The 13079-nt window shown below is 36.2% G+C and overlaps 1 protein-coding gene across 2 annotated transcripts in view; it reads right to left on the bottom strand.

Annotated features, from left to right (window-relative positions):
• sema5a (sema domain, seven thrombospondin repeats (type 1 and type 1-like), transmembrane domain (TM) and short cytoplasmic domain, (semaphorin) 5A) overlaps positions 1-13079 on the bottom strand; it is a 281050-nt gene that overhangs the window by 39666 nt on the left and 228305 nt on the right. For both annotated transcript variants that reach the window (XM_049485501.1, XM_049485492.1), the window contains exon 16: positions 12047-12272. In XM_049485501.1, coding sequence (XP_049341458.1) covers positions 12047-12272 — 226 coding nt within the window. The remainder of the gene's footprint in view (positions 1-12046; positions 12273-13079) is intronic.

Below are 13079 nucleotides of genomic sequence, written 5' to 3'. Positions count from 1 at the left end.
CACTCTGGCATCAACACCGTGGCTTACCCTTGGCAGGTGTATCATGAGCAGTGTCTGACAACAATCTACAGTACTAAATTAATTTATAGCCATATCAAAAATACAGAAAACCGTAAATTACATGTGAGCGAAATTTACACAGAGTAAAGACAGTCTTTTGGAAAACAAACAAATGGTGAGACTAAATTAGCTTAGCAAATTTTAGATTAAACTACAGAGAGAGAATGAGAAAGAGAAAGAGAGAGAGAGAGAGAGAGAAGGAGAGAGGGAGGGAGAAACAGACATATTGTCCTTGCAGTGCTGTCCGGCAGTGAGATGAGGAAGCAGTGCAGAGTGACACGATATTGTTTCTCTGGAGAAAAATGAAGGCATCGCTCAGCCGAGAGGAGCCAAATTACAGCGCCAACATCATCAGTAACAGCCTGCGTTCCTCCGCTGGCCCGATACAGCACTAAAGAGAAATTCAAGGTCTGAAGATGAGCGCTCTGACAGCCAGACTGCGTTTTTATGCCATCAGTCCCAGCAGCAAACAGCTACAGCAGAGCTGCATCGATCCATTTCTACTGTCCTTACAGAACAGAGCTAACACATAGAGAGAACTTTCAATGATTTTAACACAAATTCTACAAGAATAAACACTGGAGATGGCTTTGGTGAAAAATGCACTATTCAGAATTGTTCACTTGTTGAGGTAGAGATTAAAATCAGACAACCAATAATTGTCTTTTAAATATGATATTACCTCCATGTATTACTCTGCCACATACAGGTAACCTAGCAACAATGTAGCACTTACAAGCCAAACAGCACAGCTACAAACAGCGCAGCTACAAACGGAGCAGTAATGGAACTATTTTAACTCACAGAGTTTTTATAACCAAACTGATCGTATTTTCTCGTCCTCTTTAACTCAAAATCTTTTGACAAACAGCAATCATGGAACTATGGTATAATCATAATAATACTCTCAACGTTCGTGCTATAACATGTGCTGATCTACAGCAGTGCCAATATTACATATTATAGCACTCCCTCTTGTGTATTATTGCTTAACTGAATGAACTTAATTACACCAAATGGTAATAAATGTGCTTAATACACTGTTTTACCATCGTTTTCTACCATGAAGAGTCTGTAACTTGTTCTTTTGGTCAGTTTATGGTTGACAAGCAGCTATCCTGTTTCTAAAAACATTTTCATATTTTTTTCAGATTTTACTTCATTTACCATCCTGAATGTTAAACATAAAACGTGACTAGAACTTTGTCCACATAATTTCATAAAATTTGAACAAATATATATACATATTTTTTACACATTTTATAATTATAAATAATAAAGATCATGTTCACTGGTGGTGCTGGTTTCGAAAATATGCATGACCTGGCTGCCATGCACTTGAAGAAGGACTGAGAAAACTCTATATTCATATTGCTTTTTTTTGTTCTGGAGAAACAACGTAAACAAGAATTTTACATTCTACTATGTTAGGCTAGGTAAAAGTAAGGGTTTAGTTTAATTTAAATTTAAATTAAGGTCAGAATTAGGTTAAGGCACAAGTTCAGTTTAAATTTAGGAGTAGGTTCAGGCAATACAATTACACTGGCTGAATTGTAACATTCTCTGATTAAATTGTTTGATTTCTGGTTGTCTCGGGTACTTTCTCCATACCTCATAAAGGTCAAACTATCTTTAATACATCATTTGTCACATATGTACGAATTCCTTTATGAGATCATACTGTTTGGTAAGAAAATTAACTGGTTGTATTTGTGTTGTGTTTCCTGCGACCCATAGATCCATTCACCACCAATGTAAAATAATACGTTGTGTTCCACATAAACCCCACTCCAAATAACAGTTTCATCTAATTGAACTACACAGAATTTCAGAACTGTAGAAAATTCCCTTAAACACACTTTCTGCAAAGCATATAAAAAAACTGTAGGATAAATCAGAAAGAGATTAAACAAAAGAGGCCTTTGATGAAAGAACTAATTACTACATTAATATAAACAGACAGAGCTGTAAATCATCACTGCTATTAATGAACTGATGATCACCATTAAGATTCTGAAACTATAATGAATGGGTGGCACCAATAATGTCAATAAGAGCGATTTCATTATTTGACAACATGTTACATTTTCATTCACGCTAATCTACTTAGCGTAACTGCTAGAATTCTCTATGGATGAGTGAAGCAGTAGCTACAGAGCTCGGCAGTGGGCGGTATTTTCCTTTATTTGTCAGATAAACAGGTTTTCTTATCTCCAGACGGGACGATTTAAAACGCACCTGCAATAAAAGCCCTGACTTCAAATGAAGCGAGATCAGGAAATGTCAGATGGTGTGACGGCTATGATCCGCTCGCTCACTGATGCACTATTGACAAGATGCAGAGGGAAGGCAGGGGGAAAGGGCATTAGCTTCACAGCCCAGATAAAAGTGCAGCACGTTCATGACATATGCAAGAAATTACAAGGTGACTCCTGTAGAGGCGTTAACTGATTGTCGTGAGCGTCCTCAAGACTGGCAAATGTTTACAAAGACAACTATGTGAAGTGACACCAAATAATATGCCACCGGATAGGCAAGTCTGGATCAGATTTGTTGGATTTTATTCCTTATGATCCGTCTTCTGCTTGTAAACACCGATATCTTACAATCTAGGGAACTTTTACTAAAAATTCAGCATCTTTCACTATGTAACAGGAAACATCACACAACTTCAGAACATTATGCATTTTATATTCATTATTTCTGACTTTTGAAAGGGTTAAAAGTGCAGATTGTAATAATACCAATCCATCTTACATCTTACAACTGTAATGAGAGGAAAATATATTTAATTCTAAATTAAATTTGATGGAAAGCCATTTATGTTCTTGCTACGTGTTTTTACATTACAGCAAATAGACAAAAGTAAACATGCTGTACATGTGAAGGTCCATGCTCTCACACAGAAACACTAGTAACACTTTCTATGAATGGCATGTCTATTGGACTCTATAAACCTAGCCATAACCCATTATAATACATTTATCAAGCATTATAAACTTGGCTACAGTTGTTTAAAACATATTTTATAACACATTACATACATGTGTATTATGCATTATGCATTGGGATTATAATGCATAATAAGCTGTGCTTATAATTAAACATGTCTGTAGTATTTTCTTGGTTACAGCAACATTAGGTTTGATGATTCTCCATTGTAAGTAAATTTCCGAAGACGTCACCTGCAGACTCTCCACTTGGAGAGAATTAGATTTATCTAGAAAGACAAGCTAAGGGACTTTAATAAAATCTGGCAACCTTTGGCCTCTTATCTTGATGGGGACACCAATCAAGCAGCCATGTAGCAATGCACTCCAGGAAACGAGGCGTAGAAATGGGCATTGGGTCTGGGGAACAGGGTTGGTTTAGGGGGAGGATGGTTTGTACTGTGTGTGTGTGTGTGTGTGTGTGTTTTATTAATCTGTGACATTCTTCTTAAAGAAACATGTAAATGCCAAGAAAAGTGTTGTGTGTAATGTAATGTTCCACAATAAACATATTTGAACCAGAATGAGTCACCTGTACTCTTTTCTTTACTTGTACTAGAGGTCAGTTATTCTCTACAACTTGGCAACAGCTTACAAAATTATTAAAAATGACCAGTGTGGACATTTTCACATGGAGTCCATACTAGAAGGTCTACTGAGAGTGCTGAGAGAAAGGCCAGCCCATGAACCTGCAACAGGGTGCTAGCAACCCCTATGTTCATTAATTGCATGAGGGCAGCTTGACTGAACCAACAGAAAAGCTACTGTGGCAGAAAAGTGTCACAAATATGTTGTGTAATGATGATTAAAGGAAATATGTTTCAACACCTCTTAGCTGCAAAGCTGTTAGACTGCATATGCTGATGCGTGTTCATCAATAAAAGCACCTAGAATGGATAAAGAAGCTTTAGAACTGCATGTTGGAGCTACTTTCAGTCGTCTTGTAGAAGGAAATATATATTTTTTAAGTATATATGGCGATTGGTCACTATGTTTTGTCTTAGACTGGGTAAAAAAATGGAAATTGAAAGGAGTTCATTAGGAACATATTTTGAGCATATACTGATGTTCTTTTAGATACAATTAAGCAGTTAATTTCCTTTCCGTGCTCTGTAGTGTGTGTAAAAGTGCTGAGCAGCCCAGCTGACCTCAGTTCTGGATCAAGAGAGCAGGAAGAAGAGATCTAAGTACCTTTGAAAGAGGGTTCATTACCGGGGCATGGGCAGCAGGAGCTTTACTTTTAAAGACTGTGACCCGTGACCTGTCGATATTATTAGCATTTCTCTGTCCTTTAGTCTACTCTTTCTTTTAAATTCTTCCCCTTGTTTCTGCTCTTCCTTTCTGTCTCTCCTGAGTCCTGATCTGCTCTGCCTCTGCTGAACACTAGATGATGGTTCTAGTTTGTTTGGAACTGGGTCCTGCTACCTGTCTGCCCATCCTAACGGTACTGAATGGAGCAAATCTATTCCAAAGAACAGAATTCTACTGCTCCACAGCTCAACACTCAATGCTCCAGCCCACATCTGGCATTAGGAATGGAGCAAGGCTTCATGTTAATATACTGTGAATTTTAATGGCTTCTATGATGAATCAGAAGACTATCATAAGTCACTTCAACTCTTGATTATTATAACTGGATTATTTATGTTGCCTTGCCATTAGCACAGGCCAGTTCACTTACAGCATCACTTACAAGATAAAACCTCACAAATTATAAATATGTAAGCATCCCCAAGCTGTCTTTTGATGAAATACTTATTATTATATATAAATAAAAAAGGTACCATTTTAAAATAAGACTACCCTGTATAGTATGTTTTTTATAGCCTTATATTTTTTTCTATTTTTCTGTGTTTTTATTTATGTTCGAATATGTTTCTTATTGTATTGTGTTGTTGCTGCTGGATGCCTAAACTTCCTTCGGGATAAATTGATTGATTGATTGATTGATTGATTGAGTGAGTGAGTGAGTGAGTGAGTGAGTGAGTGAGTGAGTGAGTGAGTATGTATGTATGTATGTATGTATGTATGTATGTATGTGTCTGTCTGTCTGTCTGTCTGTCTGTCTGTCTGTCTATCTATCTATCTATCTATCTATCTATCTATCTATCTATCTATCCATCCATCCATCCATCCATCCATCCATCCATCCATCCATCCATCCATCCATCCATCCATCTATCTATCTCTACCTTTATAAAGGGTTTATAAATGGTTTACAATAAGTTTATTAATGGCATTTGCCACATAATTAGTAACCATTAATAAACTAATTGTAAAGCATTTATAAACCTTTTATAAATGCAGTCTTATTTATTAGGCTTTAGGGGTGTCAGAAGCATTTTTAATGTGGTGGGACAGCACATTGTGTTGCTCAGCTAAATTTGGTGTATTAATACCATGTGTTTAATCACCTAATTTAACCTATAAAAGTCACTTAATTCAATGACTATTTTAGAGACAGATTCAACCATTAAAAATGTCCTCACTCAACTGGTCCATTTATTCACCAGCCTGTATTTTTTAACCCACAACTATGTCTAATATAATACAATTAATCTGACACAATGTACCAACAACAATGACTTTGTGGTTATTCTACTCTATTATTTAAAAATGATCCTACTGTTACTTGAAGTAAATAAGGCAGAACTTACTCTTTATTTATATTTCATTATTTAATTGAACACTCATTTAAAGTTGCCTATAGGGTTCATTTTTAAATAAACCTGAAAAACCAACAGTGGACTATTAGTGGTATGTGTATTCTCCTGTGACCACAATGCAATAGAAAAAACACTGAGTAAACTAATATTTAATGTTAAATGTGGGATTCCAAACGAATAATTATGAAATGTGAAGAGGACAAGGTCCCATTCAGATTTGATGGCGGCAGCACTCATTAAGCTTGTTAAGCTTGCTTTCCTGTGTTTCACACTGTGTTTTAATTGGTGTCAACAATAAGAGGATGAGTTCTCCTTCCTGAGTCTTGGTTCTTCTGTAGTTTGTTTCTCTTGTTCTGAGGGAGTTCTTCATGCCACTATCTTTGTATCTCTTAAAAAAAATCTCAGACCTAGAACACGTACTGTAGGAGTAACTGTTCCTCAGGTGACTGTGATGGTTACTGCAGGACACGGTCAGACAGTGTGTTTACAGCTGGGTCAGAGGGATACTCCAGAAGAGACACTCATTAGAAAGATTGTCAGTTACATCTCAGAGGTCAGTGGTGTAAAACCCGAACGCCCTGCTCTACAGGGATGTGGAAAAGAGTGAGTCTGATGAATTGTACTTTACCATATTCCCCACAAGTGTAAGAGTGCATGTGCGGCCTGAATACTGATTCCTACAGCGAAGAAGGCTCCAGAGGCTCTGTTATGTTGTACTAGAAGGATTTTGCTGGCATGATTTGAGTGCATTTTGGTGAGATAAAGTCTGACTTTATCTTTGGGGCAGTTTTCCAGAAAGGGCTTAGACCTATATTTTCCTTTTAATGGAAAACGAAAATCTTTATTCAAAATGCTGTGTACTCTAGACTAGGCTTAATCCCAGTTTGAGAACCTGCCCCTATACGCTTTCTTTTTTTTTCCTTGCCTCTCTGTAAAATGCCAACTAAACAAGAATCGTAATCAATTTATAACTTCTGTGCATTTCAATTTATATGCAACACTCTAGACTTATCTGTCCTAACGATAAATCTAAGGCTTAGATCCTCTGTGGCCTTCTTCTTCCATAGTTTAATACCCTGGCCGCTGTCTTCAGTGAAAGCGCATCTTGTTATCTCCTGCTGCATCTGTATTTCAGCTCAGGGAAACCACGCTCCATCACTTTAACAGCTCTGCAACTTATGGATTCAAATCGATATAGAGACCCAGCCATGAGGCTAAATCTTCATCAAACGCCACTGAATTTATCCCTGTGCTCATCTTCCTCAGCAGAGCCACTGACAGCCAAACACACCTTCAGCGTGGAGGTAATTATAACACTACGCCTCCACCGTGCGATGCAAGTTAACCACTCAGGGGAAGGGGTGTGAAACACCCTCCTAAGGCACAGCTGGGTGCCCGAGAATGGATGCGAGCAGAGATAATTGCTCGGATGGAGAAATGAACCCTGCATCAGCTCCGTAAATTCAATATTTATGAAGTATAATCTGACGCCAGGGTCTCAGAAAAACTGCAGCCGGATTTAGATAAACGATGAGTTAGATAAGTGTGTGTCACGGTGTGTCTAATGTGTAATCAATTCAATGCATGAGAGGACAGCCTTCACTTCTCCGGTCCTTAGATCATTAGAAAGACAAACACTGAACTTTTCAGCTTCTTGTCATGTAGTCTGATGCTGATGTACTTTAAAGGGCCAGTATTATAAATATATTAGGTGAACATACCAGAGCTTAGTCCGATCAACAGTAAAATTAAAATATATACTGTTTTTTTTTTTTACTCTATTTTATCGTTGGATTAACATCTCAAGGTCTCATTTTAGTCCCATTGAGTTTATTACTCACTACTCATTTTGTACAATATTTTTTCGATGATCCCTAAATCGACTGTCAAATGTACAGATAAAAATGATGAACGTGAAGGCATTTTTGTTTTTTTTTGATGGAGGCATAAAAAAAAACTCCCTCAGAGCTGACTAGGTACATGATAAATAATACTTTAAGGTTCAATAAAACAAAGGCAAAGTTCAGTAAAGTTTGCCACATATAAATAAGGGTTGAGGTTTAAGTTTTTTTTTTTTTTTTTCAAAAGAGTCTAAAAGTTGTCGTAATTAAGGAGTTTAATATTTAATATAAGAGACATCATGAAATGAAACATCAATTTGAAAAAGCTTAGTTTACACAACACTGTCAAAGATAAAGATAGTAAGTCAAGTAAAATGATGTGTAAATGAAATAATCAGGAAAATGTATTATTTAAAGTGGTATATTTCATTATTTGTTTTATTACAGAGTGTGGCCCGTGACTTCAAATATATTTTTTATTGTAAACTAGGAGTTATTTCATTATCTGATGTTCCAGGTTTATATAAACATATCGATTTCATACAAAAACATCCAATGTTCTGAAATAATCAGATTATGCAGTGCACTCATAACCCTGTCGCTGGTACACTGGTTCTACTTTCACAGAGCGCTATTTTTGACCACTGCACAAGAACTGTCTGTTGTTTCAGAGACGGGTCTGACCCAGTCGTCTAGTGTCACCATTTAGCTCTCGTCAAAATGGCTCAGATTCTTATTCTTGTCCATTTATTGCTGCTTTTAACACATCACCTTAGAGAACTGACTGCTTAATATATCCACCTCCTGACAGATGCCACTGCAGATGAAGATAATCAATGTTTTTCACATCAGCTGTCAGTGGTGCTAATGTTACGGCAGATCAGTATATATATATGGAAAATGTCCATTTTTTTTCCTTTAGTCAGTGTTAATAGGTTTCTGTGTCACACACTGTCAGAAATTACACAGGCACATCTGTTAGAGATTATTGAACAAGTCCACACAGTTTGAGGCGAGTGTGTGATGACTGAGTTTGATCAAAAGTAGGGTAGAAGCTTCCATTACTTGTTAACTACGGCCCAATCCCATTTCATCACTCAGCACTACCCCTCTGTTTTGTGTGTGCAGGCTTAGAAGTAGGGTGTCTCGATTCTGGTTAGACTGTTGGGGGAGGAGGGAGTGTTAGAGCTATATGGCCTTTTAAATTGAGATTTTTCAGATGCACACTCCAAACGAGGGTTATGAGAATCACTGGCCAGATAGCGGCACAGGTGAAGGACCAAGGACCCACAAATTGGAGAATTCTCCTTGTTAAAAATTACGATATCCAATATATTACTATAGTGTATTGTGTATTTTCAATGTTTTATGGCCATTTTATTCATAAAAAGCATAATAAAATAGCTAGCTAGCTAACGTTCCTATTCCAGTTCGGTCAGACAACATTTCTCTCAAATTCCAAAAATAAAAAATAAAAAAAATGCTATTTAGAGCATTTATTTGTAGAAAATGAGAAATGACTGAAATAACAAAAAAGATGCAGAGCTTTCAGACCTCAAATAATACAAAGAAAACAAGTTCATAATTATACAGTTTTAAAAGTTCAGAAATTAATATTTGGTGGAATAACCCTGGTTTTTAATCACAGTTTTCATGCATCTTGGCATGTTCTCCTCCACCAGTCTTACACACTGCTTTTGGATAACTTTATGCCACTCCTGGTGCAAAAATTTAATCAGTTCAGCTTGGTTTGATGGCTTGTGATCATCCATCTTCCTCTTGATTCTATTCCAGAGGTTTTAATTTGGTAAAATCAAAGAAGCTTTTTTAAGTGGTCTCTATTTTTTTCCACAGCGATAGATGCTTACATAACATTCAAATAACATTCAATTAACATTTAAATTAACGAAATATTAAATGTAATGTAAATCTCTGTTAAATATAAATGAATCTAACCCTACAGCTAAACCTTATTCTATCCTTAAACTGACATCTAAATCAACCTTTAAGCCTAACCCTAACCCTAAGTTTAACCTAGAAGTCTTAAAACATAGGTTAGGGTTAGGTGTAGGGTTCTGTTCAATAAAAAATAATTTCAGTTTAATGTTATTTGAGCATCTATGAGGCAACAACAACAATGGACTACTCTATTTATCGTTTTTTTTTTTTTGTCAAAATCTATTTTAAGAAAATCTAAAATTTCTACCTTTTAAGATAAAGCTGAAAAGGTTTTGGGATAAGAACTAAAAAATGCGTCACTCTTTTTAAGACTCTGTCATAAGAATCTGTCATTTTCTCCACTTTGCTTTTCAACCCATAAAACTCTCTAAATGAACAAGTTGAATATACACAAGGCGTGTGTAATCAGCGGTGTGTGTGTGTGTGTGTGTGTGTGTGTTACACTGCTTTGTTGTGATCCTGCAGTAATTGCATTCTTAGTGGGTGGTTGATGAAGATTAGAAGCTGTTGTAGATCAGCCTTCAGACTACGCTATAAAACCACTAACACACTCAGCAATTAGGCCTGATGCTGAACATACTTTACTGCCCGTCACCTCCCTCTAATATCAGCCTATAGTTCTGTGAGACAGAGCATCAATTAACATCTCGTTAACAAACTACAAGTGTTTACAGTCACTAATCCTACTAAGCAGATGTTGGCAGTCGAGGTCTGGGTGCATGTGTGCAATATAAATGACAAAAAGACAAATGTATCAGAGGAAAGTGTGAAAGAGTGGTTAAGAGTTATGCAGACACCTGGAAGAAAAAAAGAAAAAAAAAGAAAAAAAAACATGACATTGATCAAAGAAAATATATACAGAAGACAATTAGAGCAAAAAAAAAAAAAGAATCTGCAGGGATTTAAACAGAACAATGAGAGGAAATGGAAGGAGAAAATAAATCTACATCAAAATACAACAAATATTCAGTTTTGAACTCTATGACGGAAACTCATAGTGGAATTTAGGAAGATAAAAAAATAATAATAATTCAACAGTATAAAAAAAGTAAGGAAGAAAGTCAGCACATTGCAAATTCCAATAAATATCACAAAGGAAAGAAATGAGGAAATAATAAAATGGAAGGAAAAAAATAAAGTAATTCAAGAGAATATAGAGACTACAAATTAAATTCTACGAAGAGATGAAATTTAAAATAAAAAAAGCACAAATTAGAGATCAAATGAACAAAACAGAAAGAAATCCAGAACTTATTTAAATATTAAGTCTATGAATTAAATTCCATAGAAAATAACACTTATAATGAAATTTTATTAAATAAAATGAATAATTAAATGTAACACCCTATTTAAATGATTTACTAGATTTTGTGGTGAGAGGTGACTATTGGCACTTAATTCACCTCATAATGAGCTCAATTAAGAGTTCCAATAAAAATAAAAATTCCAATAATTCATTAGACCTTCTCTGAAGCCTTAGAAGGAACTAACTGGTCCCCACTGCAGAAGCTGAAGGTGGAAGGTGCTCGTAAATAATATTAACACACTGATCCTAGAAAAGGAAAGAGTATCAAGGAAAAGATTATGCGAGAGAGTGGTTGATAGAGTGATTGACAAGAGAGCGAAAAGGAAGCAGAAGAAAAATAAGAATGTGTGAAAGAGGAGACAAAATGAGAATGAGAAAATGAAAAAGTGAGAGAAAAAACAAAGTGATAAAAGGGAGCTGAGAAGAGAGATAGATAGAGAAAGAAAGAGAGCATGAAAATGACAGAGATGCACTCAAACACGTCTTGCTCACTTCAAGTTAATGGACAAAGAAATCAGCATGCCTAAAAATCAACAAAGAGAGAGAGAGAGAGAGAAAGAGAGAACCACAGGATAGCTTAGGGGAGGCAGACAGGCAGACAGTAGTGTTCAAAAGTTCTGCATCATATCATATTTATAGCTGCTGTTATTTTATTCAATAAAGTCTGAAGAATACTGAAGAAGGAAGGTGACCTCTGATGACCTCTGCCAAAAGCTAGAGAGGGGTATTAGGTGTGAAATTTTAAATATACTGTGTTTGTTATATGTTTATTATTAGGTGCACTTTTATTGGGTCTAACTACTTTGTTATTCCAGAAGTTTTAAATATCAGTGAAAAACAGTAATTGTTGCAAATTATACAAAATGTATGTATTTAAGTGTATTCAATATTAAATGAATGAATCATATTAACAGTAAAAAACACTTTAAAACAGCCCCGTATCCCACACGTGAAGCATGTGAAGCACATGCACAAGCTCACATTTAAATCATGTTTATTTTATTCTTGCATTATCCTTTAATTAAACAGCAGTTATTGTTATTGAGTGTACTTTTTAAGATTATTAAATGTAAACTATTTATTTTCTGACTGTCTCTTTATGGGCTGACACAATCCTTATAACCTCAGTTTGAGTGGGCGGAGCTAAGCTGTTGTAAGTAGACATGTATATAACCATTTGAACATCACTGGACAGTGAAAGGAGGTGAAGGTAAATGATCTGACCATCAGTGGAACAGCCGGTTGACCCGTCACTGGAACAGTAGCGCATTTCTATTCTCTGCCTGCCCACCTCCAGCAGTCCCGGCTCGGCCACCCGTGCCTTACAGGTGTAGCGGAAACGCTGCTCATAGTGTCCGCCGTTATCTGAGATGTTCACGGGGGTCCAGGGGGTCCACGGAGTTGTTTTCTTCAGGTCTGGGCAGGGCAGGGTGTTACATGACTGGTATTCCTATCGAAACACAAAAGCACAAGCTCAGACTCAAAGCTGACTGTAGTGTGTGCAGTTTTTTTGGAATTGTTAGTGGTGATCCTGGTCATACATGAGTGATGAGCACTGGTCTTGATGTGATCTTTATTCATATGGTTTATAACCATATGTGTGTAGGTTTTTTTACTATTATATTATAGAAATAATAGATACCAGAGTTGCAACAATCTGATGATCTGTTCTGTGGAGATCTAAATGGTAAAAGTTGATATAAATATTTATAGAATAGTAACTACTTTATATGCAAGTGACAATCCAAAAAATCACTATCTCAGGAAATTTGAATATTAAATAAGACCAATTGGTACTTTCTGCAGTGTTGACAGTCCTGCTGGAAAATGAAATCCACATCTTCATAAAAGTTGTCAGCAGAGGGAAGCATGAAGTGCTGTAAGATTTTCTGGGAAAACACTGCACTGACTTTAGACTTGATAATAAAACACAGTGGATCAACACCAGCAGATGACATGATTCTCCAAACCATCACTGATCATCAGTAAATTTCACATTTTATTTGTAAATCAAGGGAGCAGAGTCTGGAGGAAGAGTGGACAGACACACAGTCCAAACTGCTTGAGATCTAGTGTGAAGTTTCCACAATCAGTGATGGTCTATTGTGCTCTACCAAAAAACACATTTCTCTAAAAGCAACAATGACTAAGAAGTTATATTACAATATTCTGATGCACTAGACTGCATGTGCACTAGCTGCATATGTGCCCATTAAAATGAATGTTAATTTTAGAACAATGTAAATATATTAAAGAA

This window comes from Astyanax mexicanus, chromosome 1 (assembly GCF_023375975.1).
Source record: "Astyanax mexicanus isolate ESR-SI-001 chromosome 1, AstMex3_surface, whole genome shotgun sequence".
Taxonomy (NCBI): domain Eukaryota; kingdom Metazoa; phylum Chordata; class Actinopteri; order Characiformes; family Acestrorhamphidae; genus Astyanax; species Astyanax mexicanus.
Note: the sequence above shows the minus strand (reverse complement) of the source record. Positions and strands in the feature narration are given on the sequence as shown.